Source organism: Archocentrus centrarchus, chromosome 16 (assembly GCF_007364275.1).
Source record: "Archocentrus centrarchus isolate MPI-CPG fArcCen1 chromosome 16, fArcCen1, whole genome shotgun sequence".
Taxonomy (NCBI): Eukaryota; Metazoa; Chordata; class Actinopteri; order Cichliformes; family Cichlidae; genus Archocentrus; species Archocentrus centrarchus.
In genome coordinates, this window is record NC_044361.1 from 25,121,645 (window position 1) to 25,145,446 (window position 23,802).

At 41.1% G+C, this 23,802-nt stretch overlaps 3 protein-coding genes across 3 annotated transcripts; 2 read left to right on the forward strand and 1 right to left on the reverse strand.

The window, feature by feature from the left end:
• Positions 1 to 257: 257 nt before the first annotated feature.
• On the forward strand, positions 258 to 10,139 carry LOC115794052 (meiotic recombination protein REC8 homolog). The gene is made up of 17 exons (XM_030749289.1): positions 258 to 313; positions 2,440 to 2,508; positions 2,584 to 2,726; positions 2,800 to 2,875; positions 2,965 to 3,085; positions 3,192 to 3,273; positions 4,278 to 4,345; positions 4,429 to 4,507; positions 4,642 to 4,765; positions 4,859 to 5,036; positions 6,735 to 6,936; positions 7,314 to 7,465; positions 7,553 to 7,595; positions 8,328 to 8,406; positions 8,484 to 8,573; positions 8,658 to 8,761; positions 9,697 to 10,139. The coding sequence occupies exons 1-17, from the start codon at positions 258 to 260 to the stop codon at positions 9,798 to 9,800; spliced, it is 1,770 nt and encodes a 589-aa protein (XP_030605149.1). The 3' UTR covers positions 9,801 to 10,139.
• A 583-nt stretch (positions 10,140 to 10,722) lies between these two features.
• Positions 10,723 to 17,644, forward strand: clk2b (CDC-like kinase 2b). The gene is made up of 11 exons (XM_030750127.1): positions 10,723 to 10,888; positions 11,404 to 11,494; positions 11,578 to 11,644; positions 11,734 to 11,850; positions 11,947 to 12,113; positions 14,515 to 14,609; positions 16,550 to 16,679; positions 16,760 to 16,842; positions 16,921 to 17,000; positions 17,082 to 17,172; positions 17,254 to 17,644. Exons 1-11 carry the CDS (start codon positions 10,823 to 10,825, stop codon positions 17,428 to 17,430), a joined length of 1,164 nt encoding a protein of 387 aa, XP_030605987.1. The 5' UTR covers positions 10,723 to 10,822; the 3' UTR covers positions 17,431 to 17,644.
• Positions 17,645 to 19,079: 1,435 nt separating this feature from the next.
• Positions 19,080 to 23,504, reverse strand: LOC115794556 (retinol-binding protein 1-like). Its single transcript, XM_030750129.1, has 5 exons — positions 23,358 to 23,504; positions 22,880 to 23,058; positions 22,408 to 22,592; positions 20,160 to 20,261; positions 19,080 to 19,349 (listed from the first exon to the last, which is right to left on the reverse strand). Exons 2-5 carry the CDS (start codon positions 22,953 to 22,955, stop codon positions 19,296 to 19,298), a joined length of 417 nt encoding a protein of 138 aa, XP_030605989.1. The 5' UTR covers positions 22,956 to 23,058; positions 23,358 to 23,504; the 3' UTR covers positions 19,080 to 19,295.
• Positions 23,505 to 23,802: the final 298 nt, after the last annotated feature.

The window sequence follows — 23,802 nt, forward strand, 5'->3', positions numbered from 1 at the left end:
CCTTTTGTGTACTTATTTTTTTTTAAATCACATCTTAGTTCAAGCTCTCACTGTTGAGGCTCCAGAGTGACCAGCAAATCACGTAAATGCTCACAGAAGGACTGACCAACCATCTTGTCTCAAACAAATAAACAAACTGGCTAACACGCATCCCACACAGTGGACAGAATCGGCTCCGATGTAGACCAAGAAGCTGTAATCTGTCAGCTTTTATCGCCTATTTGATTGTATTATTATTTTTTAAAACCTTTGCTAAAATGTTTTACTACCCTGCAGTTTTAAAGCGTCACACAGGATGCTTTTCTACCATCTGGTGAGTAAAAATCTTTTAAAAATCTTTAAATTGAGCTTTTTAGGTGTACTCCACAGTGCTTAGTCAGAAGGCTAATTAGATTATATCAGTGGAGTGTTAACTAACCTCATGGATGGGATATCTTAAAAAAGGATTGATAGTAAAACATTATCTTAGATTCATTCCAAACCATAAAAAAGCTTCCCAACAGTGCTGCTATTCCGCACAAACCCCTGAAGTCTACATTCAGGCTCACAAGTGGTTCCATTTTGTGCCCCAGTTGTCCTTTAACCAGACAGAACAGGACATTTATGTACATTTGAAGTGGTTAAACATATCAATAATTTAGCCTCTAAAAGCCTGATTAGAGGCATATATCTGTTGACCTGTTAGGAGTGATCAAATGTATGCGCTTCCTCACTGGAAAATGTCCAGTGCGCTGTATGTCACAGCTGAGGAGGGAGTTTGGTGCTTTATCATTTTTACATACATTTTACTGACATTTTTGTGTATTTAAAACTCATATTCAGCTATATTTCAAAGTACCTTTTGAGTGTGCATTTATTTAACTGGATTAAGAAAGAGTGCAGGTGCATCTGAGGTAAAGCAAATGTAAACAAAGTTTAAAGTGTTTGAAGCTGTTTATAAAAGGCGTTAGCTTTGAAGATGGAGAGATCAAAGGCTACGTGATTCCTAGGTGTAAAATGAGGGCATTCCCAACTTTGCAAGGTATGTTCAGACATTTTTATATCTGTAAAATAGGAATTTATATATTGAACAAAAGAATTTTGATCAATATTAGTTGAAAAGCAAATTAAACTGCATCCATAAAAGGTTAAAAACTGGTAGATTACCAATGTGCCTAAGCTAGAAGAACTTCTCATGCACCAATGTGTACTTTAAAAATAGCACTTATTTTCAACACCTTGTCCCAGCTGCAGAGCAGCAAACTGACATGCAACTAATTAGGTTAACTGCTAACATGATTGGGTGTAAAAGAATATCTTTTTGGGCAGAATTGATCAGAAGTAGAGATGGGCAGAGGGCACCAATCTGATGGAACAATTTCCTTAATATAAAATTGCAAAGTCTTTAAATATCTCGTCATCTACAGTACATAATATCATCCGAAGATTCAGAGACAAGGCTGAAAACCATTACTGGATGCCCTCAGGCGGCATTGCATTAAAAACAGACATGATTCTGTCATGGAGATCACTGCTGTCTGTGAACACAATTCACTCTGACATCCACACAGCCGGGTTAAAGTTCTATCATGCAAAGAAGAAACCATAAGTTAACATGATCCAGAAACACTGCTGTCTTCTCTGAGCCAAATCTCATTTAAGATGGACTGAGGCAAAGTGGAAAACTGTTCTGTGGTGGGACAAAAAAACATGGACGGAAGAGGAGAGGGACTATACAGCTTGTTATCAGTGCTCAATTCAAAAGCCTGCATCTCTGATGGTGTGGGGGTGTATTCCATGCAATACTGCCTATGGAATTGTGTGAATTCGTAACTACATAGCTGTCTATGGAACTGGAGGCTGAACTGGCCTGCCTGCAGACCATTCACCAACTGAAAACATAAATGACCTTTATGTTTTTTCCTAAACTGGTACATTTTCTCAGTTTAAATATTTGAAATGTTTTATTATGAATAAAATATGTATTTATGAGATTTGCAAATCCTTGGATTCTATTTTGAATTTACGTTTTGCACAGTGTCCCAACTTTTTTGGGATTGGGGTTGTGGTTTATCAGTGAGCCTCTTTTATCAGTATATTTGTAATGATTCAAACAACTGAGTCCATGCAAGCAACACATACTGACCAAAATCCAGCATCAAGCTTCAAATTGTGTCAAAACTATAAGAATATATTCACATTTATAACTGATATTTTCTCAGTTTTACTTAAAAAAAAAAAAAGGGCCACAACCGCAAGTGGCAGGAAAGGTCTGTGGGGATTTAATTCAATGGTCCCATAAACTGTTCCTAACCATAGACTGTCTTTGGTTCTTCTTTTGTACAGTTTAAAAAAAGTTACACATTCTCTAGTTCCCTTCATTCTTTAGCTTTTAATCTTGATATTCATCTTTAATAAAATATGAAATCAGACTGCATCAGTGCCTTGTGCCCATTTCAGGCTGGTAGCTACAAAAGGCATCAGAGTTCCCCGCCGCGATTTCCTGAAAGTCAACGTTGGAAGCACCTGGTGAGGAGTTATTTGAATCAGTTTCTCATATTTATAGTTGGCTTAGATGTTAAAATACAGCTAATGTCCATCCAGTGACAACATCATAAACTATGTCCTGGAGCGGGTCCCGCCACCTCATCTGGGTCTGCCACGGCCTCGCTTCTCCCTCTACCTGTCCTCCCAGCTCCAGTATGGTGTCATTGTGGTCTACCACCGGCAGTGTGCTCTTTTTCTGGGTAAGGAGGCATTAACACACTGGGAAGGAATGGCATAAGTGCTCTTGATGTTGATGAGCTTCTGTCCTTATAGAGGAACTTCAGTCCATTGTGGGACAGATGGCCAAACAGAGAACCTCACAGAAAATTGATTTGGATGACCACAGCAGGTGAAGAATGGTGCTCAGCACATTTACCTTCATGTACAAGCACAAAATAACAGCCTTTTCCTGCTACTGATCTTCCTGTTGTTTTCCAGACCATCTCTGGTCCTGCCAGATTTCTTGGCTCTACTGGAGGACACAGAAGGAGCTCCTGACCCTCTATTTGGAGTGATGCAGCTGCAGGACACCATGCCCAGCCCCAGTACACTGATACAGGTCACAACTAACCCTATGAATAATAGAAGTTAATAAGTGAAGATGGAGCTGTAAATCATCTCATTAGTTCATAAACTAAGAGTCATCTGGCTGTATTGATTCTCAGATGAGTCGGGAGTATCTGAGAGAAGCTTCTCCTGAGCATCCTGAACTGATCAGTCCAGCTGCTGCTGCTGCGCTAGAAAGTGGTAGGATGTGTTAAAGTCCTGTAATGACATGCAGAGTCATGTGCAAAAGCACATGCCTTTTCATTGCTAAGGTTTTGTGTATTAAGGCATACTAAAAAATAATGTATGTGTTCCTTAGCAGTTCTTAAAATAACTTAAAATATATGAATATGAGAAAACATTGGTTACTGGAGTATGGCATTAATCAAGCACTTTTAATTAGCTGCTAATCAACCTCTTAATTCTTATGGAAGCAGGAATGGTGTACTTAATCTTTCACACACTGCTTATCATATTTACTTCAACACAACTGGGAGATAAAAACATTTTCACTGTAAAACATGGCGTTAGTTTTTCCTAAGCATTTGGAGTCTAACAATAAGTTGCTCCTGGCTTTTATTGGAACTGTAAAATCTCTCTGCTTTACGGCAGTGAAACAGTAAATCCCTGCAGCACCTTTTCAAGGCCTGTTGTTCAAAGCGTATTCACTGACCAGTTACATTGAAAAGTGGCTTTCGGTAATGATTTTAAGCACATAAACCTGTACTAATCTAACAAAATAATCTCAGCTCACTGGCTTTATTTTTCAGGTCTAAATACAAAGGGTTTAAAATATTAATTGATTGACAGCTGAGAAAAAGCACAAAAACAAAGGTCCTGTATGCTTGAAATGCTGGAAATCCTGATTATCTGTAGAAATGTGACCAGGGATGTGCAGCACGTCAGGTTTCGTGCAGTGATATGAACAAAGAATTCCAGCAGGACGGAGCTCACATTGCAAATCCAGTCAGGAGTACAGAGCAGAAAGAAACGGCAGGTCCGAGCAGCGCGCCTTCAAACAGTTAATTTTCAGAACGTGATGCCACAGAGTCAGGAGGGGTTCGTTAAGCTAAAATTCACTCTGCAGAAGAGAGCACTTTAATTTAAAAACGTGATTAGTCATAGCTTCTGCTGGCCTCTGTGGAGCTGCTGTTGAAATTGTGACTTTTTTTTATTAATGTCCATTAAGGATTCTGTTTTCTCAGGTATAACTGTAACTCCAGAAGCCATCACTCTGAGAGAGGCGGAGCCTGTTGGTATCCCCATCGCTGAGGTACGGCTGTAAAAAGAAAACAGATTTTTCAGTGTAATTTCTCTTTGATTTTTGTTCCTCATCTGCCTTCTTTTCACTGCTAGTTTGAGGGTGCAGAGCTCGTTGATGACCAGGTAGACACCATTGACCTCCTGCTGGCACAAACAGATCACTTTCCAGAAGGTGTGTGGCAAAACTATGAGCTTCTGTTTGCGTGTGAGCAATAAGCATTTTCAAGAAAAAAAAAAAGAGTAGAATGAAGGAGAGATGTCAGTTATTAGTATGTTTTTTTTTTTTCCTTTAACCTTTTCTAACAGGAGATTTGGAGATGCCAGGAGAAAAGGTGGCACCGGGAGAAGAAGAAATAGAGGTGGAAAGGGAAGAAAGAGTGGGAGAACCGGAGAAAGAGGGAACAAAGGAGATCACGGGATCCACTCTAGAGTAACTTATAGACGCTTATGTAGACAAAAAACAAAACAAAAGCACCACCACAAATGCACAGTGATCCGCTGACTCTGTTTGTACCTGTGTCAGATTGCAGCCCACTATTGTTTCCAGTGAGGAAGCCATTTTGTTGCCTCAGGAAGAGTCAGACATGCCTGTGGAGAAGTCCCCCATAGACCAGCTCACCCCCGTCTCTGTGCCCGGCCTGCCTTTGCCACCCTCTGCAGCAAAGATACATGAAAGGCATGAACGAAGTTTGGAGTTGGAGGTGCTGGCTTTTTACTTATGAGTTTGACTTTTGAGATGGTGCTTATGACTAAGACAGGTCCTACTTAATGAAATACACACTCACTGGACACTTCATTAGGTACACCTTTGTTAGTACTGGGTTGGACCCCCGTTTCCATTCAAATCTACTTTTTCATGGCACAGATTCAACAAAGTGCTGCAAACATTCCTCATGAATTTTGGTCCATATTGACATGATAGCATCACACAGTTGCTGCAGATTTGTTGGCTGCACATGTGTGGTGTGACTCTCCCATTTCGCCACATCCCAAAGGTGCTCTGTTGGATGGAGATCAGGTGACTGTGGAGGCCATTTGAGTCGAGTGAACATGTTCTTCACTCTTTCTGCTGCTGCGATGTTCAGTTTGAGAAAATATGAGCTTTGTGACATGTGTTATCCTGTTGACCTGCTGACCTGTAGAAGTTGGGTACACTGTTGTCATAAAGGGATGGACATGGTCAGCAACCATACTCAGGTAGGCTGTGGGGTTTAAACAATGCTCAGTTGGTACTTAAAGGGGTCCGGAGTGTGCCAATAAAACATCTCCCACAACATTATATATTCATCAGCCTGAGCTGTTTGGATCTATGCCTTCAGGTTGTTTACACCACATTCTGACCCTACCATCTGAGTGTTGCACTAGAAATAAAGACTCATCAGACCAAGCAACATTTTTCCAATCTTTTATTGTCCAGTGTTGGTGAGCCTGTGTCAATTGTAGCCTCAGTTTCCTGTTCTTAGCTGACAGGAGTGGCACCTGCTGTGGTCTTCTGCTGCCTTAGCCCATCTGCTTCAAGGTTCAACATGTTGTGCATTCAGAGATGCTCTTCTGCACACCCTGGTTGTAACGATTGGTTATTTGCTTTCCTATCATCTCAAAGCAGTCTGGCTGTTCTTCTCTGAGCTCTGGCATCAACAAGAGATTTTTGCTCAGAGAACTGCTGCTCACTGGATATTTCCTCTTTTTCGGCTCATTCTCTGTAAACCTTAGAGATGGTTGTGCGGAAAAAAAAAAATCCCAGTAGAGCAGCAGTTTCTGAAATACTCAACAACAACCATGCCACTTTCAAAGTGGCTGTTGCTCAGAAGGTAGAGCAGGCCATCTACTAATTAGAAGGTGTGTAGTTTGATTCCGGGCTGCTCCAGTCTCTGTGTCAAAGTATCCTTGGGCAAGATACTGAACCCCGAGTTGCTCCCAATGTGTTCATCAGAGTGTGAATGCTAGACGGAAAGTGCTCGCATGAATGTGGGTGAATGAGACATGTTGTATAAAGTGCTCATGTAGAGTTCAAAAGCCCGATTTAAGAACCAGTCCATTTAGCAGCCGCTGCACTGAGACCTGAAGTGTTGGCACCTGTCTTACAAGCAACAAACTGCATCCTTTGAATCATTGTTGAAAGATAAAATTGTTTTCCTGGGAAAATTATTGTCATTTTTCTTTGTTCAGATCTTTTAAAGGTGTAGAAATTTCTTAAATTTGAGTGTGATACCTCCCTGAAAGCATTCCATTCTGGTGGAAGATAAACACCAGCTAGAGGTCAGCTCTATGATGACGCTCCAAAAATGCCCCTAACTGTCTTTTACTGATGGCTTATGACATTACAACAAGACATAAGTTACAACTTACAAATCCCTAAAGTTGTACCCTCTGGTAAATCTACTTCCTCCAACCACCAGGATGTGTCTCCACCAGAGGTGAAGAAGAGGAAGAGGAGAAGGAGGCAGCTGATCTTCTTCGACCCGGAGACGCAGCTCTCCCAGGACGTTCTGCAGCAGCAGATTGACGACCCTTTGACCGAGACCAGGCGTCCACGTCTCGCCCCACTTTCCTCTCAGCGGATCCTTCCTGCTGCTGATCTCTTCAACAAGCCCTGCACCTGTCAGTATCACAGCTGCTAAAAATAGAGCAAAGCATCCTCACATCACCCTAAAAATACGCCTAAAATCTCACCTATTCTTAACTTAGGTCGAAATTGAGTAGAGCAATGCATGCATTCCTACACTAATGATTTTCTAGTATGGCCATACTATGCTGCAAGCCTCTTTCTCTTCTGATTAGAGGTTTCTAATAATCTAACTGCTGACATTTTTCATGCTGTTTTCTCTAAATTGCTGCAGTACAAAGCTGCACGTGGAACCTTGAATTCTATTTGTTTCCCTCACTTTTTACACTCAGCAGCCGCCCCAGCTCTATTAATGGTGTGACTCAAGTAACCTTTTCAAAAATAAACCACAAAGCTATTTTTCCCCCTGCAGTCTTGCCTGAAGAGGTTCAGTTTCTATGGAGACAGAGTGCAACCATCACACCCCTCTCAGGCTCGGACCTGCAGGCCGGGGAGAGAGGCCCCGAATCCACTGATTCTGAAAAGGAGGGAGAGCGTGAGATGATGGAGGCTCACGAGAGAGAGGTGTGGCAAAGTGTTTTGTGTGCAGCGATGCTTTGGAAAAATACTGAAGGTCATTAACTCATTATATGTGTCTGTGTGCGAATGCAGGTCCCCAGAGAAATGGCAGAAACAGAGATGCTTGATATTTCAGGTAAAATTATCAGCTGTATATAAAGATAGATGTAGATTCCATTTCTAAAAATTGAAGCCGCTGCTTAAGTGTCATGGCCAGCAGGGGGCGACTCCTCTTATTGCAAAAAAAGTCTCAGGAAAAACAACCCAACTTCTGGCTTAGTAAACACTTCTGAAGAGTTTAAGATTCCAGGTGATAGGTTCAGGTCTTTTCTTTTGTTACATTATAAAAAAAAAAGAACCATAAATGCTTTAGGCCGGGCCTACATTGTGATTGACGTGCTGCTACTGTGTGCAGGTCCATCTGATTCTAAATCAACCAATTGCTCATCACATATGATTTTAAAACACCAAGATTTGCAAAACAAAATTCGATTCAATTTTATTTCTAGAGCGCTGACAGCCACAACTGGGTGGAGGTGAGGGGACGAAAAGAAACGCTCAGGTTGTGGCTTCAACGGGATCTCACTAACCAGAGGGTGCTGTCACAGTGGCTACATCCATCTTAATGTAGAAATTCATAACACACAAAACTGAACAGAGACAAATTCTAGATTTAAACAGGCAGTTCTTTTAAGCTTCACCGGGCATAACATTTTGTCCTCAGTGTGTTAGCATTGCAGATGCATTTGGCACAAGCTAAAGTGTTCTGTGCATTCACATGGCCTGAGGCCGAGGTTAGAGGTTGGTTGAGGCAAATATCACTCGTGGCAAAAGGATGTATTCATTTAATATGCATGTGTACATCCAGCCCAGGATACACTGCCACTGGAGGGAACTGACCAAAGAGAGGTGTCTCGAGAGATCTCCCCCTTGTACACATCTGAAGGGTAGGCATCAGAGAAAGATCTCTCTGCGTGTGGGTGTGTCTGAGCAATCACACTTATGCGCACACATCTTTTGGCAGGTCCACTGTCTCCAGGTCTGTTTCTATAATGCAGGACATCCCAGAGGTGGTAGACAAGCTGCCTGAGAGAGTAGCTGCAGAGCCTCCTGGGTAAAACAGAGATGACTTTCTTTTTATTTTCTCCTGATCTTTGAGTTTGATTCAAAGACTGATATATGGTTTGTTTGTTTCCAGTTTGATACCAGAGTTGGCTGAAGCAGAGACTGTGCTTTTTCAGTCCCTCTTGCCGCCTGAGGTCACCCGCAAAACTGTCAGCAACATTTTTCATCGGCTGCTGGGTAAGGAGGCACTTATCGAATCATCGTGTTACAGCATCTATGGTAGAGGAAGCTCTCTGTCGTAGTCCTCGAGTAATGATGCGTGAGCTTCAGTTTAAACAAGTCCTGAGTTAAGTCTCAAGAAAATAACAAGCGGTGTCACTAGTGGATGCTTCAGTAATGACCCAATGCTGTTGGAACCAACAACAAACACACTGGTGCTTCATGTACATTCATAGTCATTTGATTTAATTTAATTCAACTCAGTTTTTTTTTTTTATTGCACCAAATTACAACAAACAGTTCCCTTAAGGCGCTTTATATTGTAAAGTACAAACCATACAATAAACAACCAAAACAACCCCCTATGAGCAGCACTTGGTGAGAGTGGGAAGGAAAAACTCCCTTTTAACAGGAAGAAACCTCCAGCAGAACCAGGCTCAGGGAGGGGCAGTCATCTGCTGCAACAGGTTAGGGGTGAGGGGTCGGAGAATGGACAAGGCACACTGTGGAAGAGAGCCAGAGATTAATATTAATCAATGATTAAATGCAGATGTGTATAAACACTGAGAGTGAAAAGAGGTGAGTGAAAAAGAAACATCTCAGTGCATCATGGGAACCCCCCAGCAGTTCAGGCCTATTGCAGCATAACTAATTAAGGGGTCAGGGTCACCTGATCCAGCCCTAACTATTAGCTTGATCAAAATGGAAAGTTTTAAGCCTAATCTTAAAAGGAGAGAGGGTGCCCGTCTCCCAAATCCAAACTGGGAGCTGTTTCCACAGAAGAGGAGCCTGAAAGCTGAAGGCTCCGCCTCCCATTCTGCTTTTCAGTATCCTAGGAACCACAAGTGAACCAGCATTCAAACCAGTTTAATAAGAAGACTTTTATTTCCTTTATGTAAATAGAGCCTGTTTCAGTAACTGTTTGTGTGTGTGTGTGTTATGTTGGCGTGTAGTGTCTTTATCTGCCAGGAAGCTGCGTGCGGAGCAGGATGAGCCCTATGGTGACATCTTGATATTTCCTGGCTCCAGCTATGAAGAAATGCATCTGATGTTGTAACATGGAAACAGTCAGCGAAGCAGCCGTGGGCCTCCTGTTGGGACTTTTCCTGCATTAAAGTCAGACTGTAAACTTCTGGTTCAAGTTCAAACTGTTTCATACATACAAAACGGCCACATGAATTAAATGTTTTGTGAGAGATCATTTTGTGAGAAGCATTTTATCTGGTCTTTTTATGCGATTGTAATTGTTCCTTATTGCTTATGAGACCAGCTTTATGAGATTTCGGATAACTGGTTTAACAGTTTTGATTGTTTTATCTGTGATCAAACTTTAATGAACTGCCCTCTTGTTATTCTGCACACTCTGTTCGAGAACTGTGTTCCTTTGAACCGCAAAATAAACAACATTATATGACCTTTGCCAGTTATTTCTGTGAAGAAAGCGTTGACTGTATAAAGTATCTGTAGCATGCAGAGGAGGTCGGGTATGGAAAAACATACTGCCGGGGTTAAGGAGGTGCAAGGTGAAGAGTAAATAAGTTAGGTGAAACTGGATCCACTCAGCCCCTGTGACCACATCTTGACTCTCCTCTGAAGACTTTCTCAGGGGGTTGCGACCAAAGTTTATTCTTAGCGTCCGTCTCAGCCGTCTCTCGTCTCTGTCATTCTGTTCCGCACTTTTTGGGGTTTGTCTGCACTTCAGCTGTCTTAATCGCTTATTTTCTGTGTTTGCCTTTTACTTTTTCTTTAATCTTCCTGAAATTGTTTTTTTTTTCCTTTGTCACTTTTGTGGCTAGACTTTGTTGTCATGTCTTCCTTGCGCTTCTGGTTTCCGCTGACAACACTGCAGGCTATTTTTTACTTTGTCACAACTCCACGTCCTCTAGTTTGTTCCTGTGCCACTGCTTGAATATTTATTGTCCCCACCTTGGCGCTTTTTCTCTCCACAACTCCTTGCTGTCTTTTGCTCCTGCCGACTCTTCACCTGCCTCTCGCCTTCATCTCATTGCGACATCCCTCCATCCCCTTCTCTTCTGCTCAGGCTCGTCTTTTCCCAGAGTAGATCTGCACTGCTGTGTGATGGGAAAGACAGAGCTGTATTCTCTATTTAAGGGTTTTCTGGACTGTATTTGCCTCTGCCTTTCTGTGAGTATCTGCATTTTTTGCGCACGTTCTTGCATCTCTTTCTGAATCTGTGTGATTTACTTTTAACCAGCTGCACTACGTGGAGATCTCTTAAAGATCTCCAGCTTTCTAACAATAAATCCCATGCAGATTGGATGTGTTTATTTATGTCAGTGGCTCATGCCCTGCGCTAAGTGTCACTTACTCACATGCTGAGCTTCTGATATTAATAACAGTCTCAGAATGTAGATGTAAATAGAGCCTCAGCTCCTTCAAAAAGAGTCATCTGGCATTTCTCATTAGCCCCATTTGGAGCAGGCTCATGTCTTTGCCATCAAGCTTAATGCATTAATCATGGCTGTGTTAGGACAGTCTCAGCAGCAGGAAATACACAAAGCTGTGTGAGCTTTTATAACCATGCATGGATATGTCCAGCTGGTGACCCAGAGGTCAGATGTTAGTCTGTTTTTACTTGGACTGTGACAGAAGCAGATTTTTTAAATCTTTGTCATGAATGCAGCTGACTTTGTTTACAGAGGGGCAGCGGCAAGGCTGCAGAAGACAGTAAGAGGGACTCTGAAAACGGTCACCTGATCTACAAAAGTGGTGACATCCTTGAAGACAGATGTAGGTGATAGTATAGATGAAGGAAGAGTGAGCAGCCTCTTTATGCTGCTCCATCATTAAGCTGATCACAATCTGTCTTACAGATGAGATAGTCGACACTTTGGGCGAGGGGACTTTTGGAAAAGTGGTTCAGTGTGTGGACCACAGCAGGTAACTTTTTCACTTAGAAATTCAAGTTGAACCAATATGCAGTGTGTGTGTGGGTTATTGCTTTTAAAAAACTCTGTTTAAACACACAGAGGAGGAAGTCAAATTGCACTGAAGATCATTAAAAACAAGGACAAATACAGAGAAGCAGCTAAACTGGAAATCAACGTGCTGGAGAAGATCAGTGAGAACGATCCGCCCAACAAACAGTGAGCCTGTGGTTATGAACGGGGCTGAAATGATGTCACTTGTTTCACGTGCTTCATGTTTCACCTCTTTCCCCCCCCCCCTCTCTTTCCCATCAGTAACTGCGTGCAGATGCTCCACTGGTTTAACTACTATGGCCATGTGTGCATCTCCTTTGAGCTGCTGTCTCTCAGCACATTTGACTTCTTAAAATCAAACAACTTCCTGCCATTTCCAATGAACCAGGTCCGACACATGGCCCAGCAGATCTGCCACGCTGTCAGCTGTGAGTTCAATATGCATCATGCAGACTGTGCAGCACCATTTTCTCTTGTCTTCTATACCTCTGCTTTAATGTCAGTGATGATACTAAGCAGATTACAGCAAACAGGTTATTTAGAGGGTAAATATTATCTGAAAATTGTGCACATTCCTCTGTTTTAAAAACTGCAGGCCAAGTTAAAGTAACAGGTCAGTGACAAACTGAGCTCCCTCATGATGTCATATTTATTACTATGGCCCTATAAATAACTTGGTCAGGTAAATAATTTGGCCAAATGTAAATAAAAACAGAATGCAATGATTTGTAATACCATAAACCAATATTTAATAGAACATAGAAAGCATATCAAATGGTTAAACTGAGAAATAGAAATGGACAATTTTAAGAAAGAGTTTGGAAAAGTAGGTGATACTGAAAAGAAACAGCTGGAGGACCATTTTGCAAATAATTAGGTTCACTGGAACAGGTCAGTAACATGGTTGGGTATAAAAATAGCATCTTAGAGAGGAAGAATTTATCAGAAGTAAAGATCTGCAAAGGTTCATCAATCTGCAAAAAAACTGCATCTACAAATTAACAATTTCAGGATAATGTGCTTCAACATAAAATTGCAAAGAGTTTGTCTATCTCATCATCAACAGTACATAATATCAAAAGATTCAGGGAATCTGGAGAAATCTCTTTGTGCAAGGCTAAAAATAAATGTTGGATGTCTGCGATCTTCGATGGCACTGCATTAAAAACAGACATGATTCTGTCATGGACATCACTGCATGGGCTCAGGAACGCTTGCAGAAATCATTGTCTGTGAACACAGTTCTCTGTGCCACAGATGCAGGCTAAAGCTCAGTCATACAAAGAAGAAGCCATGTGTGAACATGATCCAGAAACACTGCTGTCTTCTCTGGGCCAAAGCTCATTTAAAATGGACTGAGGCAAAATGAAAAGCTGTTCTGTGGTCAAACTAATCAAAATTGGATTTTTTTTTTTTTTTTTTGGAAAACATGGATGCCGCGTCCTTTGGACTACAGCAAAGAGAGACCATCCAGCTTGTTATCAGTGCTTAATTCAAAAGCCTGCATCTCTGATGGTATGGAGGTGAATTAGTGCCTGTGGAATCGGCGGCGTGCACATCTGGAAAGGCACCATCAGTGCTGAAAGGAGTCTACAGGTTTTAGAGCAGCATGTGCTCCTATCCAGATGACTTTTTCAGAGAAAGCTGTGCATATTTCAGCAAGACAATACTACTGCAGCGTAGTGCACATGCCCCTGGAGACAACTTTTTTGTTTCACTGGGAGTTTTTGAAGGCTCTTTACAGCTTAACTACTCAAAAAAAAGGGCACTATTGAGTAAAGAGCAAATGGCTTGAGACACAGTGTGCTACAAGCATGGTTAAAAAGGAAGTCTGCTATATCTAGCCATACCAAGCACTGATTTAATAATCAGTGCAAACATTTGTTATGATGCCGTAACGTAATTTACTCGACAATTTACGGACAAATTAACTTCAGAATGAAACAGGATGCTGCCAACTATGGCCCATAATTATCCAACGGAACAACAGAAGAGCACACGCTTAAATATTTGAAATGCAAACATAAACACCATTAAAGCTGAACTGCAACCACAGATTGTTTAAGAGATGGATGTAGCCACTGTGAGATCACGCTCTGGTTTTGGACTATGCATTCTGCAGCTGTAGCACTACCTTTTTGGCCATCACCATATTTATTGGAGGCAGAAGTTTTCATATTTGCATGAAACCTGTACAAGTGCAATGTACAGATCAAATACTGAAGCACAACACAGCACATTATAATAATAAAGGTTTCTATTAAAAACTCATTAAAATGCATGCATTAGGACACCTGACAATCAAAGCAGGTATGCCTCTAACTCCAATGTACAGATGGATAAGTCGTAAAAAAAACAAAACAAAAGTCACCTCTGTAGAGTTGTTATGAAAGAGGAAACTATCTGTAGAGGCCAAAACTGGTTTTGTACCAGGCTGTAAACATGCTTTTTAACACAGGGGTCAATGGGGACTGACTTGCTTTTGGAACCAGCCATTAGAGCAGCTTTAGTTTTTGGCAGCGTCACCTTGGTTTCACTTTCAGCCCTGGATGTTGCCCCTTGGCAACGACACATCACACTATCAAAGATTTTCTCTTGCTTTAATTAAACCAACATTTTATCAGATGGGATGGCTTTATTTGGGTTTCTGATGTATAAGCTTTGCAATATTTTCTTCACTAAAATTTAATTAGCTCCTGTAAATCTATCATGACATCCATCTGTTTAACCGGCCAACCAACCGAGATTTGACCAGAGGAGGGCGTCTGCTCCTGATAAATTTACTCAGTTTAATTCCCTCCTCTCCCTCTTGCTCTGTCTCCTCTGCAGTTCTCCATGACAACAAGCTGACTCACACTGACCTGAAGCCCGAGAACATCCTCTTTGTCAACTCAGACTACTCCCTCATATACAATGCTGAGAAGGTCAGAAACAGCTGTAGGCATGAAAGCTGGGCCCTTAAGGGAATGTTAAAAAAAAAAAAAAGACAGAAACACTTGGGATAAGTTTTTATGGCTTTGTGTTCATTTGGGTGCAAATTTGTTTAAGCAGAACTCTGAGCCACCCATATGTATTCTCGTTATAGGCTCAGGAAGGCTGCAGCTTGTTTGTTGACCTCTGCAGAAGAATGGGTGCCATCTCTGAGGCATACTGTTATAAAATTTTATTCATGGAAATCTTTAGTTTATTTAATTAGCAATTATTCCAGTCATATTATACAGCCATGTGAAAAAGAATGTTTTCCCAGGACTCTATGCAGCCCTGTGAAAAAGTAAGTACACACTTACTGCTTCCATAGGAATTCAGAGGGTAAGCAGCAGCCAGGTGCTGCATTTAATTAACTGATCATCAGCAAGTTTGACCACCTCTGTAAAAGCAGATGTTTTGGCAGTTTGCTGGTCTGGAGCATTCAGGTGTGTGTTAACACAATGCCGCGATCTTCCCAGGAGTGGATGTCCCAGCAAATTCAGCCCAAGGTCAGACTGTGCAGTGGACACAGAAAAAAAGCAAACAAACATCACAGACTCTGCAGGCCTCAGTTAGCATGTAAATGCTAAAGTTCATGGCAGTACAATTAGGAGAAGACTGAACAAGTATTGGCTTGTTTGGAAGGGTTGGCAGGAGAAAGCCTCTTCTCTCTAAAAAGATCATGTCAGCATGACTTAGGCTTACAAAGTTACAGCTGATCAAACCACATGACTTCTGGAAACTGTCCTTTGGACAAACAAGACCAACCTGGAGATGTTTGGCAAGAAAACATAGATCTACATTTGTTGAAAACTAAACACAGAACACCTCATACCAGCTGTGGTGGAGGGGAGATGATTTGGGCTAGTTTTGCAGCCACAGGACCTGGGCACCTGCAGTCATTAAGTTCACTGTGAACCCCTCTGTATACCGAAGTATTTTAGAGTCAAATATGAGAGCAAAAAAAAAAAAAGTGAGACCATCTGTTAACAGGTAAAGCTTGGCCCAAATTATGCCATGCAGCGGGACAATGATCCCAAGCACAGCAGCAAATCTACAACAGGATGCCTGAAAAAAGAAAAAAAAAAAAAGAATCACGGTGTTGCAATGACCTCTTAGCTGTGCATAAACAAATACCTGCAACAAAGAAAAATGAGCAAATGATCATGATATGAGAGACTGATAAAGACATACAGAAAACAATTACCTCAAACTAAAAGTGGTTCTGCAAGCTAATGAATTATTGGGTGCCCTTAGTTTTTCCACAGGACTGCACAGAGTCCTGAGACACTGCTCTTCTTCACATGACTGTATTTGCTTTAACACAGCCAAGACTGAAAGAGAAACAAAGGCAAACAGAAAAAAAAAAACGGAATTATTTGATGTTACAGAAAACGTGCTTGTTGACATTCCTGGTATGGTGACCAGGGTTTTTTTTTTAAGGTTAACTGGGTTAATTGAGACATTGATTCAGTTAGTTAATTGAGCTGTTTAATCTAATTAGGTTAATCCAACCCAAAAAGAAGTCACGGATTAAGGGGGTTTATCTGTTGGATGGGGTTGCATCAGTAAGGGCAACTGGCGTAAAATGCTGTCAAATCAAACATGCAGAGTTAGCCGCTACGGCGACACGTGAACAAGAGAGCAGCCAAAAGTAGCTTTAAAAAAAAATAAAAAATCTGGTGGACTAGTTCTTGTTTTGTCCCACCATGTTGCTTTGTAGCTAAAGAAAATCATCATCATAGCTTTTTACCATTTATGTTGTTTTATTTACTCAGGCCTAATACACTTTATTTTTTATCAAACATCATAAAAAATGGCAAAATATGTAGATTAAACTTTAAATGATGAGTGAAGTTAGGAGGCTTCTCACTGTTTCCATCTGTCATCCATTTAGAAGTGCAACGAAAGGCGGGTAAACAACACCACGGTGCGGCTGGTTGACTTTGGCAGTGCCACCTTTGACCACGAACACCACTCTGTCATCATCTCTACTCGTCACTACCGAGCCCCGGAGGTCATACTTGGTAAGAAATGTAACTTTAGCCTGAAAAGTATCCAGAAGCCGTCAGTCCAGCGGGTAACAAAGCTCTTCCTTCTCCCACAGAGCTGGGTTGGAGTCAGCCGTGCGATGTGTGGAGTATTGGCTGCATCTTGTTTGAGTACTACAAAGGCCTCACACTATTCCAGGTCACATATTCAGCAGAAAAGTGAGATGAACCTTGCCTTGTTGTCATGGGCTTCACTTCATCTTGTGTCCTTTTACAGACGCATGGCAATAAGGAGCATCTTGCTATGATGGAGAGAATGCAGGGACCAATTCCTCAGAGGATGATTGAAAGGAGCAGGTATCACACTTGTACACTTTCTTGCCCTTAAAATCATCTGAAACACTTTAATCTGACGGCATTTAATTTTTTTACCCTTAGAAAGCAGAAGTATTTCCACCGTGAACATCTAGATTGGAACGAGTGCTCCAAGGCTGGACGCTACGTCAAGTCCAAATGCAAACCGTTAAGGGTGAGCTGCAGGCAGGTGGAGGTGAAATGACCTGCTCTGTGCCCACTGTTTGAATAACATGCTTCTCTCTTTGTTTTCAAGGAATATTTGCTGTCACATGCGACAGAACACCACCACTTGTTCGATCTCCTAGAGAGAATGCTGGAGTATGAGCCCTCAGAGCGCATCTCTCTTCCCTCTGCTCTGAGCCATCCTTTCTTCCAGCCCCTGACAGGAAGGACTCATGTGTGGAGGAACAGCTGCGACATGAGCAGATGACCTTTCTTAGACACTCAACCTTATGTGGACCATACAGGAGTGTTTACAAGCTTTAGCGATTTTTCATTTGAGAGAGACTAATTCAAAGAGGTTTATTTATTATGGTATGCTCAGCGCATCTTTGAAAGTGGAGTTGAGGTGGACTGCAGCAGCTGAACACTGAAATGACAGCTAACAGCAGCAGAGAAAAAGGAACAGATTTTAAAGTCTGAAGGCATCATTGTAAGCAGGTCCTCAGATAATGTGGCTCGCTGAGCTGAAAAGTATGAACATTTACAGCTGATTGAGCTGGAAGAGGGAGCACAACAATAATAAGACAAATCGGAGTGGTTTCTATTGTATAGTACAGTTCATTTCAAGTAGGACCTGCTTTTTTTTAAAAAAAAAAAAAAATAAAACAAGCTTTATTCATTTAGTAGAGTTTTTTTTTTTTTTTCCAGAGGGGCTAACAGTTTTTCTGAGCATGGTTTAGAGCACATTCAGATCATCAGTTTTAAGTTTACCTGCTTTTCTATGCTTCTGTTAAACTTGAATAGAAAGACTTGACAAATATAAACTATGTAACATCATATTTACCTAAATCTGCAAAGTCTGTGACTTTCTGGTAACTTCTTTCCCTGATGGGTATAGCATTAAGCAGGCTAACCTCCACTTGAATATGATAAATAGCCATCCTTGCTTTCTTTACATTAGGTAGCAGCCAGATTTTAGAAAAGTGCACATCCTGCAGAGCCAGTAAATATGTGAAACAGGAGAACAAGGGATAAAAACACTACGAGTCCCACATAAAGGGAGACATCTGGCCACCCGAGCCACAGCACCTTTAAGTTTGAAAAACGCATCTAGTAAATACACATTTAGGAGTCAGTGGGTTATAACATGAACAAAAGCTATAGTCCTTTACAGACAGACGGCTCTCGTGCTAATAGAAAAATATGTTCTAAATTCAAAATTTAAAAGGAAGAAAGTAAAATGCATTCATGTCTTTAAAATTTATAGATGTTGCACATGCATGCTGAAGGTCTGTGATCCGTTCAGTTTTGTACTTTCAGTCACTTTATAGCAATTTTTGTAATAAATTTTGCATAAAATAGCATCTTCAGTCATAAATTCACTTCATGTTTTGCTTTCAACCTTTCTCACACACACACACACACACACACACACACACACACACACACACACACACACACACACACACACACACACACACACACAGAGCTCATGTAAATGTCACTGACTCTCAGCCCTCCTCTGGGCATCTTGATATTGAATGCAGCTCAGCAGAGAGCACGATCACACTGCTGAGCGTGCACGTGTACTCGCCTGTTTTCCTCACGATGCCCACTCGCCAGCAGTGAATGTGCCACATATTTAGGTGTTCTACTGTCACATGGGTACAATCTGATATCACGCAGACTTTGAAACAAGGAAGCTGGAGGTTAAAGATCAGTTAATGTCCGATCTGAATGTATCAGACTACTGCGTTATTTCCACATGTACCTCCGTTTGGTAATTTCTAGAAAAGCTCAGGGCTGCAGTGCATGTGTGAAAATGGCTTTAGATATGAAACAGCAACAAAACACACACACACACACACACACACACACACACACACACACAATTCAAGACACAGAAGAGAGACATCACAGATTCGTGACTTCTTTATAAGATTGTAAACTTCCTTCCTCATACTGCACAAAGTCTCTACTGCTCTCTTTGTTAAAACCATCTGAAAGAACACAAATGTTTCACAAATGTTCAGTTTTCTTGTTATATTTAAAATATACTGTTAATAATGCTATAAACATGACAACAGCTACTTTTAAAATACGATTATTCACTGTAAACATTTTCCAGTGACTTCAATCAGCCTTCTTGAAGACTTGCTTGGCTACGATGCCTTGAACTCTCATCTCCTGCAGAGAAGAGAGAGGAAAAAATAAGAGAAGAGAGGGAGTAAATGAATAGTGAGAATCAACAAGAACATTTGGCACATCAAGGAAGAGCACAAAACTGGGTTTGTAGCCAGACACCCCCCCCCCCCCCCCCCCCACCAAAAAAAAAAAATCCTTTGACCTTGTGATCCGTCTTACACTTTTTCACCATCTATTCATCTGGTCTTTTCAGCCCGCTCCCACCTTCCTCCCCCACCTCTTCATTAGTCCCCCACCATCCCCTTCCACTGCTTTGTGTAGCCTTTAAATCCCACCATTTTAAGTCTTCACTGGCATTTCTTTCCCAATTCTCTCCCAAGTTTAGCATCAACAACAAACTGTTTTCTCCTAAATGTGAGAGCTTTTTAGTGGGACAATAGGATTGTTTCAGCATATAACCAGCAAGGAAAGATAAGCTATGAGCTTTGACTGTTTTAGAACAAAAGTGCCACTGAGCTCCTGCAGCACTTCATAAGACGAGCATTCAGGGCTCCTCTGCCTCTTTGTGTGTGCGCGCTCCTTTGTCAGGTCATGGAGTTTTCCTCTTTAGGCACATAAAAATTCCACAGACCTCTTAATAAAAACCTCTTCCCACAAAGACGGTAACAGAATTAGACAATGAATAACCTCCAAAATTTGCCTTATTTGCAAACCCTCCCTCATTTAGCATATCAATTTCTTCATCACTTCCCTTTATGCTTTCATTTTCCTTGTTCCATCTCCCCCTGCCTTGCTTTCTCTTTGCACTGGCCTCTTCTTCCCCCTCTTTTCACTCTGCCCATGCACTCTTACCAAATGCAGCTTGTCACCCTCCAGCCAGTGCGTCCAGCCTCGTCCCTCTTTCTCGCCTCGCTGTACACAAACCAGCTTGTCTCCATCCCAATCCACTGTAGTCTGTGTAACCACAGAGATGCCGCATTAGTGTGTGACATTAGAATGTAAAGTAGCTTAAGCCATACAGACACAAGAAACTTTGTGCAGTGCAAAAAAAGGGGAGACTGATACAGTGGTGCGTGAAAGGTCGTAAACCCTTTAAAATGTGCTAAATCTTTTCAAAAACATCTCATTTTTATACAAGCAGATTTGAATGTAAAAATGACACACATGTATTAACTGGTCATTTGTTCACTAAGAAAAATGATCCAAAATTATATCTCTAAATAGAAAAAGTATCATGTGACCCCCTGCAGGCTGCAAAAAAGAAAAAAAAAGAAAAAAGAAAAAAGTTTGACTTTCACTTTCAAAAACATGTTTTTTCTTCTTTTCCTGACTTTGGTAGAGCAGCTTTTGTCCTTGTTGCATGACTCACCTTCTCTTGAGATTTAGTCCACAGACAGATGTGCTGTCGAATTTGCTGGTATAATTCAGAATTCACTGTTTCATCATCGAGGACAAGTCGTTTAAATGCAGCAAAGCAGGTCGAAACCACCACTTCCTTTGTCCAAACAGAACACGTCTCAGTTTATACCAAAAGGTTCTGGTTCAGTATCATCTGTACATGAATAACAGTTGGAACAACCTCCTGGTTTGTTCATGAAATCTTTATCAACCTGCAGATGGAGAGCAGTGATTTCCTTCTATCCCTGACTGCAGATTAATGGAGTCCAAAAGGTTTTGGAACCTTCCCAGCCTGATGAGCATCAACAAATCATTTTCTGAGAAACCTCCTTTGTTTGGGCCATGATGCACATTTGTGTTTTTGAACATCAGACTTCAGATCCCCATCCCGCTCACACCTGATTACCATGCAAAGGACCGACAACATCTCACTCAATTTTACCTCAAAATTTCACAGCTGGGCTGAAAACATAAATTTACGATTGTGTTGTTTTTTTAACCACCTTTTAAAGAATATATAAGCACAGAAGCTCAGAGACTCACAGTTCATACAGAGGGAGATGCTGCAACAGTCTGAAAAGATGAGACTTCCAATCAATTTTTGAAGTATTTTATCTCACAAGATCATAATGTATAAACTGTCTTTGATGTCAAACTGTAAATTTTCATCAAAAGATAAATTTATCCAAAGATAAATCTTCCACTCAAACTATCACCCAGTACAGGACATGCAAGGTTAAAACACAATTAACAAAAAAAAACAAACAAACAAACAAACAACAACAACAACAACAACAACAACAACAGGGAAGGAAGGAGTGCTCTCAGTTACTTCATCATTAGTGGCTGGCCTTCAGCGAGAGATTCTTGTAATGAATCACAGAAAACTAGGAAGGCTCTCCATGTGTTCATAAAAGTTTGAAGGGACCCTTTGATTGCGCATCTAATTTTTTGTCATTTTAAGAAATATAACGTATTTAATCCATTGCAGAAAGGCTGGAGGAGCATGCTCTATCCATTTCAGAAGAATCAAGTGGCTTGCAAGCAGCACGGTAAAGGCTACTATCACACCAGCCCCGGATGGCAGGAGTGCACAGGACTGTACTGATAAAAGACCAAAAAGGGCAAACAGTGTCATATCACATTTTAAACATTTCACTAAATGTTTTAAAAATCCGTAACCATTAGGAAGGCAATCTCGGGCATGATCAAATCATATGTGCCAGATCTGCCATCTGGCCTCTAAACTGAGGACATTTGGGGTCAACATTTGGATAAATCCTCTCTAATCTAGGATTTATTAAGTGAACACTTTGCACCAGTAGAGACAGATGATTAGTGCACCAAGTTTAGGACAGAGTTCCACTGCTCATCAGTTAAAGTTATCCCCAAGTCAATGTCCCAGGTCCTGCTCAGATTGTCAGTGGAGTAGGGATTAAGGTTAAGTTGATAAGTTCTGTTTTGAATTCAGCTGAAGAATATCGTCTATATATGTTTATATGGGAAGAAGCTGAATGTCTTGTGTGTTTTTTTAAATACACGTCACTGCTAATCGCTCATTTAAACAACGAGCAATGGTTACAGAAAAACCATCGCTAATTCTGCTCAAATACTTAGCACACAAAGCAAAACTTGTATAAGAAGTAATGATTTACATACAAAATCAAGCCTGTGTTCGCATTTGAAAAAACAAAGCACACACCTGACAGGTACGGCCGTCCACTATCCCCAGGTCCTCCGTAAATTCTTTTCCAATAATGAAATCCATGTTGAAGTTCTTGAAGGTGGTGACTGTGTTGATTTTCATGGCACCTGTCTCCGGGTCATGGGTGATCTCTTTAGTGGGCGTCAGCATACACACGATCTTCCTCAGAGCAATGTTAACGTCTGAGAGAAGACAGAGAGAGATTTTGAAGCATAACCTAGACTTCATGGAGGGCGCTTTGGTCTCACACACACACACACACACACTGCAGGCGGAGGGAACACAAATGAAGATGACCCACATCACTGAATCAGACACTGAAGATTACAAATCAGTGAACATAGACAAAATAATTAAAAAAAATAAAAGATTAATGTTACATTGGAGGGTTTTAGCTGCATGCCTGTTACACAAGAAAATGTGTTTGATGGTTATAATAGTATAAAATATGCTGCATAAAGACTCGTACCTAAACCTGTCAAGTAGGCGTCCATATTCTCCTGCTCCATCATGTGATAGGTGCCGGTGTAATTAGGTTTAGACATTTTTTGTTTGTTTGGTCCTTACGAAATTCCAGAGATTCCTGCTTTTCGTTCTTCTTGCTTTTCCTCCAGTCCTGTCTGGATCCCACAGATCTGCTGCCGCTTTCTGAGTGGAGTGAAATTAGTCCCAAAGTGATATGATCCGCAAGCCTAAACTAAGATTTACAAACGTGAACAATTATTTGTGTGTAAATTTTGAGCACTCTCAAATGCCTGCTCCGATCCACACACAAATACAATTCAAACACACGTAAAACCAATTTAAAAATAACATTAATAAATAGTGACAATTAAACACAATTTTTTAAGCTCAGCTTCACAAATCTGATCATTTTCGCCTTCAAAGAGCTTCCTGTGCGTACAAATGTCTAAAAAATAAGTGTAACACCCGTCTCGCTCACTTACAGATCGGTAAAATAGGCGTGCACGAACCGGCTCTTGATTGCAGAATCAACACTTCTGCTGTGAACCTTTGTAAAGCCGGCGACGTAACCTACGTAAGTGACCAACGCAGTTGCCAACTTGTGCGTGGTGTTGATGGGTTAATTAACTTGTGCTCATGTCCCGGTGTTATCGGTGCCAGCCTCCCGATTCCCCTCTCCTCCTGGGTCCTCTTTATTTGTTGTTTTCTTTTTTTTCTTTTTTTCCGGAGGCAAACATATTCGTTTCTGGAGTTTCTCATTTTGTACATTCTCTCACAATCTTACTGAAAATTACTGATAGTTTCATCAATATCCCACCCATCCATCCATCCATCTTCTCCCGCTTATCCAATTCAGGGTCTGTGAGTCCTCATATGATTCTTATTCCCTCAGTGATAAATTCAAAAACTGCGGCGAAAAAGTATCCG

What these genes read in the sequence shown, in the direction of transcription:
- LOC115794052 (XM_030749289.1), top strand. Translation starts at nt 258, where the DNA reads ATGTTTTACTACCCTGCAGTTTTAAAGCGTCACACAGGATGCTTTTCT. An exon ending in TGCTGCTGCGCTAGAAAGTG is followed by an intron (nt 3,274 to 4,277) that starts GTAGGATGTGTT and finishes CTGTTTTCTCAG; the next exon opens with GTATAACTGTAACTCCAGAA. An exon ending in AACAGATCACTTTCCAGAAG is followed by an intron (nt 4,508 to 4,641) that starts GTGTGTGGCAAA and finishes CTTTTCTAACAG; the next exon opens with GAGATTTGGAGATGCCAGGA.
- clk2b (XM_030750127.1), top strand. Translation starts at nt 10,823, where the DNA reads ATGGGAAAGACAGAGCTGTATTCTCTATTTAAGGGTTTTCTGGACTGT. An exon ending in TGACATCCTTGAAGACAGAT is followed by an intron (nt 11,495 to 11,577) that starts GTAGGTGATAGT and finishes TCTGTCTTACAG; the next exon opens with ATGAGATAGTCGACACTTTG. An exon ending in AACGATCCGCCCAACAAACA is followed by an intron (nt 11,851 to 11,946) that starts GTGAGCCTGTGG and finishes CTTTCCCATCAG; the next exon opens with TAACTGCGTGCAGATGCTCC.
- LOC115794556 (XM_030750129.1), bottom strand. Translation starts at nt 22,955, where the DNA reads ATGTCTAAACCTAATTACACCGGCACCTATCACATGATGGAGCAGGAG. An exon ending in TGGACGGCCGTACCTGTCAG is followed by an intron (nt 20,262 to 22,407) that starts GTGTGTGCTTTG and finishes GTGGTTACACAG; the next exon opens with ACTACAGTGGATTGGGATGG. An exon ending in AGGGTGACAAGCTGCATTTG is followed by an intron (nt 19,350 to 20,159) that starts GTAAGAGTGCAT and finishes TCTTCTCTGCAG; the next exon opens with GAGATGAGAGTTCAAGGCAT.